This window comes from Rhinichthys klamathensis, unplaced genomic scaffold, assembly GCF_029890125.1.
Source record: "Rhinichthys klamathensis goyatoka isolate OS25496 unplaced genomic scaffold, OSU_Roscu_1.1 h1tg000299l_1, whole genome shotgun sequence".
NCBI classification, from domain to species: Eukaryota; Metazoa; Chordata; class Actinopteri; order Cypriniformes; family Leuciscidae; genus Rhinichthys; species Rhinichthys klamathensis.
This window is the reverse complement of record NW_026606818.1, coordinates 930,001-935,575: the sequence shown is the minus strand read 5'-3', so window position 1 is coordinate 935,575 and position 5,575 is coordinate 930,001. Positions and strand designations below refer to the sequence as shown.

The 5,575-nt window shown below is 36.9% G+C and overlaps 1 protein-coding gene across 1 annotated transcript in view; it reads left to right on the top strand.

Annotated features, from left to right (window-relative positions):
- The first annotated feature begins 642 nt into the window (after positions 1 to 642).
- Positions 643 to 5,575, top strand: part of lekr1 (leucine, glutamate and lysine rich 1) — a 121,345-nt gene continuing 116,412 nt past the window's right edge. The window contains exons 1-2 of the mRNA XM_056270234.1: positions 643 to 746; positions 1,245 to 1,327. Of these exons, the coding sequence (XP_056126209.1) occupies positions 743 to 746; positions 1,245 to 1,327 (87 nt within the window). The 5' untranslated portion in view covers positions 643 to 742. The remainder of the gene's footprint in view (positions 747 to 1,244; positions 1,328 to 5,575) is intronic.

The window sequence follows — 5,575 nt, the reverse complement described above, 5'->3', positions numbered from 1 at the left end:
TGGAGGGATAAGCTCTCAGATTTCATTAAACAAGATCTTATTTGTGTTCTGAAGATGAACGAAAGTCCTACCGGTTTGGGAGGGGAGTCAGATACATTTTCATTTTTGGGTGAACTATATCCATTTAACACACATACAATCAACTGATTAAAAAGCAGTGCAATATTTCATATATTAACGACATTTATCTAGGCTATATTACTATTTAATCGTGACAGGAAAAAAAACCCAAAGGATCCAGATTACACACAGAGAGCTTGAGAGTAAATCCCGTTGCGTGTCTTCCAGGGTTTAGCATAGAGAGACACATAAGGTCGGGGTTTCGAGGATTTTCTCGGAAAAAATCCCCTCAAAGCCCACTTGTTTTATTTTTATCACACACATCCGTGCTATTCTGCTGTAAATGCGGATCAGCCATCACGAAGGCATGAGCAGTCGAGCTAATCAGCATTTTTAGACATGATTCACATAACTGTCAAAGCGAAACATGGGCACGACAATATCTAAGGAGGATCCTTAAATAAATACAGTTCTGTCAGTGCGTGGGTTGGGTATGTGAATCCCTCTCATGCGCTCCGAGAATACTCCGCATTCTTCTAGTCTCTACGTAATTTGCGTAGAAACTTACGCAGTTGTCGTGGTAACTAAGTAACGCTTAAGTTTCACCTCTGAGGCGTGCTTTTCACGCGCATTGATTCATACGACTCGAATTTAACTGTTTTTGTAGCAAACGGACAAAATAATGGGTATGTAAATACGTTTTTCCATGTAGTAACTTGAGTCTCTTCACTAAACTGTTGAAAGCAATCAGAAAGTTCACCAAATATGTAAGTTTTAGTGTTCAAGCTAAGTTAGCGTGTTTTGTTATGCTTCGTTGGCTAATCTCTTTACTAGAAAAGGATTTAAAATGAAAACAACAGGACAACAAACCCTGCTGTATTAAAAGCCAAATGTTTCGAAAGGATGGAATGAGACTAAATAATATTAAATGTATTATTGCTCTTGTTATATTTGATGTTATTTTAGTATAATTGAGATACTATTATAGTTTTTAATACTATTATTATTTTTTATGTGTTTTTTTTTCTTTCAGTTAACGTTTATTTTATTATATCAGTAATAAAAGTGTTTTTTAAAGACATGTTTTTTAAAGACTTTTTAAACTCTGCTGTGTGATGGTTTGTATTATAGTCTCTATCAGTAAAGTCAGTAAAATTAGCATTTTTTCCCCTTCTATTCTATAGAGAAGATCCCAAGGGAGAGTGCTGATAAAGAGGAAATGGAGATACACACCCCCTCATACCCCCTACCCCTGGAAATACAGCAGGTAAATAACGTTAATTTCACAGTTTTACACCCCTGCTGCGCAGATGTAATTGCATAGGTTCTCCGTTTTGTTGCTAATACACTCCATCATAATTACAGACACTTCACATCTCTGCGTGATAGAGAGGGACGTTTGATATTTTGTGATCCGTTGTGCTCCGGGGCAGCTGGTGAGAGATACGAGAAGACCAGCATTCATTCTGTCTGATTTATCAGGTGCCTTTGTGTCCTAAAGAGGTCATGTTGCACTGGGTTGTTCAAAAGAGGTTTATTAAAGGGTTAGTTCACCCAAAAAATGACAATTATGTCATTAATGACTCACCCTCATGTAATTGTAATGTAATGTAAGCAATTTTCATAGCTTAAAACATCCTCCTCATTACAAACAAAGCATTTATTTAATCAAGCTCCAAAAATGGCTTGTTTGGATTTTGTGGGATGACGTCACATGGGCAAATACATTTGCATATGACTGCCTCCAGAGCAAGACCTTGACGAATAGCTATAGATCATCACATCATAGCCCACTGGCGTTCAGTCGCTTAACGGCCAACATTCGCCTACATTGGATGAGCGCTGGGACAAAAGCAAATAGAGCTGATTATTATCACTGACACTGTCTACACTGATACAGTATACAGATAGAGCTGCACGATTCATCTTTAAAAGATTTGTGATCTCGATTCAAACGCCCACGCAAACTTTGTTAAATTCTTAAATGACGGCGATTCGCTAGTGTCCTTTACACCTTTGACAAGTACAATCACAGAGAACATTTAATTCTGTGTTTGCGCTGCCGCTGAGCCAGAGAGAGTTGTCATGAATAGGTATGAAACAGCTTCACAAACAGTCTTTTTTAACCACACAGTATCATTATTTCTGTCTTACAATAATTCAAATCATCACAGAAGTACTAAGGTAAAAGTTTAGTAGCGATCAAATTAGAGTAAATCACCTTTTAAAAGTAACTTGACGCTTCAAATTAAGATTGTAGCAATAACATCATTACACCAGTAGGTGGCGACGAGGGACTGTTAAAAATTAGTTTGCCATTGAATCATCGAGTCATTCATACAAACCGATTTCTAAGAAAAAATGAATTCAAATTAATTTAATATTTTAACTGACTGCAGCAATTAACATTTTGTCGGAACCATTAGTAAATTACATGCTTTTCGTGATCCTTATTTTAAAGAAAAAAATAGTTTCTGTCATGCTCCACGTCTGTCGACAACAGGACAAATGGAAGAGTCCATTTTTTTAATGTCTCTGTACAGACTACAGAAGGATCCCTGCATCAGGAACAAGTGGATGGATTATTTTTTAATGGCGTCCCGGATCACGTCTGAGAATTATATGTTTGTTCAGAGCATTTGACGGCAGATGTATTGTAAACGAGGCACAGTGTAATGTAGGAATTCGCCAAGAAACTTTTGTTGGATCTTACAGCAGCTGCAACACAAACCGGTTAAATGGCAGTTTTATATGGATAATGTTTTCAAATCACTTACTCGTGCTATAACGAGTGGGCGTTTCCTACGCATTGACATTACTCAATCATAACAGTGGCCGTTTACTTACAACCCTTAAAGGCGCAGCGCCTTAAAACAGATCATTTCAGACTGAGAGTCAGAATGAGGATTGAAAAGGATATTTTTGCTGTCTGGTTTCTCAAAGGAACTGAAACTCAACATGCGCTGACCATGTTTATCTCAGAAAATATATTTCCTTGCATACCGTAAGTCACATGTAGGCCTACACATTTTGCCCTAAGATGCCCTCAGTTTATGCAACGTCTTTACATAGGGAGGATCCCAGTTAAATGAACACCTTATGGTATTGTGTTTTCTCCGGCCCAGATTCATAGCGTGCCACTCACATGCTGAACACCAGCTTTAAAACTATTATCCTTGGGCTATAAACAATTCATTTCATTGTTTGTAAATGTCTCGTAAATCATGTCTTTCACACAAATCATGTTTTTCTCAGATGTCAAACAAAACGTAAATCTGACATTTAACCAAACAGATATAGGCTACACCTACTCTTTCTGATTGAATTCCCTTCCTGTTTTTTCCTCCCTGCCTTTAACCCACATCCGCCTGTTTTAAAATGTTCAGCCTTTCCACTATTCATTTTTGATGTAAGCGTGGCAAGTGGCTCCACTGTGACAAGAGAAATGATGGAGTTCCCACTGAGTCTCACTATGGTGCCTCTCTCTAGCTCTGCTTCTCTCTAAATAATGAATGGGACAAAAAAAAAACTGCCACATTTTTCAACCTTTGGAGACATGGGGGGATAATGGCAGCACATGTTGCGTGTTCAAAGGCATGAAAGCATCCTCAGCTCGCCTAACAACGCACTCCACGCACTAACAACCCCTTCTCTCGCCTCTCACCTGTCTCTGCTGTGCATCTGAGGCTGGGTCACAAAACAAACTCCTCTGCAAGTATATACTGTGTAAATTGTGTGTAAATTATACAAGTTAATAGCTGGTAACTTTATCAGGAACTGCATGAAAAGCATGCGGTTTACATGGCAAGAATCATGTTCTACTTTTACCGTAGTGGAAAATTTGGCATCAGAGGTTTATTTAGGATGTCTTAAGATTTTTTTCCATGGCGACACATGTATGACACATTACACTATGGAAGCTTGTTTCCGCCACTAAATAAAAAAAATAACAAAAATAATAGCGCCTTTTTATCTCACAATTGCGAGATATAAAGTCGCAATTATGAGAAACAAAGTCGCAATTGCGAGAAAAAAAGAGAATTGAGACTTTTTATCTCACAATTCTGACTTTTTTTCTCACAATTGCGAGTTTACATCTCGCAATTCTAACTTTATAACACATAATTGTGAGTTTATATCTCGAAATTCTGACATCTTTTCTCAGAATTGTGAGATATAAACTCGCAATTGCGAGTTATCAGGCCATTTTTAAGGGGGGAAAAAGACTAACTTTTTTCCCTTCAGAATAGTTTATGTCTCACAATTCGGACTTTACAACACGGAATTTGACTTTATATCACGCAATTCTGACTTTATATCTCGTAATTCTGACTTTATAACACGCAATTGCGACTTTATATCACACAATTCTGACTTTATATCACACAATTCTGACTTTATATCACGCAATTGTGAGAAATAAAGTCAGAATTGCGAGATAAAAAGTGGCAATTAGCTTTTTTATTTTTCAATCTGTGGTGGAAACAAGCTTCCATATTACACACCACCAACACGTGAGTTTAAATGTTTTTTCTTTTATTAGAGGAAGCCTTTCTATGAGTTAAAGTTAAGTCTCAATCCTTTATGGTAATAGTTTTCCTAGGTTTTATTTTGAATTTTTGAAGGGGGATTTCCTTATTCATATCGTTAATTTTACTTTTTTTTTTTTATATAAAATAAACTAATAAACTATTACTTTTATTCAGCAAGGATCATTCAATTGATCAAAAGTGACAATAAAGACATTTGTAATTTTACGAAAGATAATATGACGCTGAAGACCGCGAATAATGGCTGCTGAAAATTCAGCTTTGCCATCACAAAAATGCAGGCTTGGTGAGCATAAGAGTCTAGACTTCTTTTAAAAACATTACTAATGAAACATAATGAAACCTTTGAATGTTGTATATCTATGTTTTAAATGTGTTTTAGAGAACATTTACCTAAAACATATGATTATGTGAATGATACAATGACCTCTGCATTGCTAATATATATTCATCTATATAATAATACAATACGTTTTACTCTCTGGTTCCACAAAGGAACTGAATTTATTTACCGGTAAATATAATTATATATATTTTAAATGAAAATACAATTTCATGGCTAGTAAGAGAAATATTAATGGCTGGCAAAATTTCTCAACTCCCTCTGTTGGCGGGTGTGAATTTGTATTCTATTCCCATAGGCTAGTTATGTATAGATTATGGATGAGTTGTGAAGCTTCTTTTAAAACTCAAAGCTTTATTGAAAAAGCCATTGCAAAAAAAGAAGTGTTCTTATTTCTCTTGCATAAGAACAATGGAAAACCACGCTCCACCCCCATCACTTCCAGCTTGTTTGTCTCTGTGTGCGTTGGGCTGTAGATCAACATGCGGGCAAAGGTGATTCTTCCCAGCCACTGCCCTTCTTCTCCTTCCACGCGAGGAAGTGTGCGTGAAGGCGGAAGGGGATGGAGGGAATTGGGAGAACTCATCCAGGCGTCAAATTCACCCATGACTGCTGAAGGCAA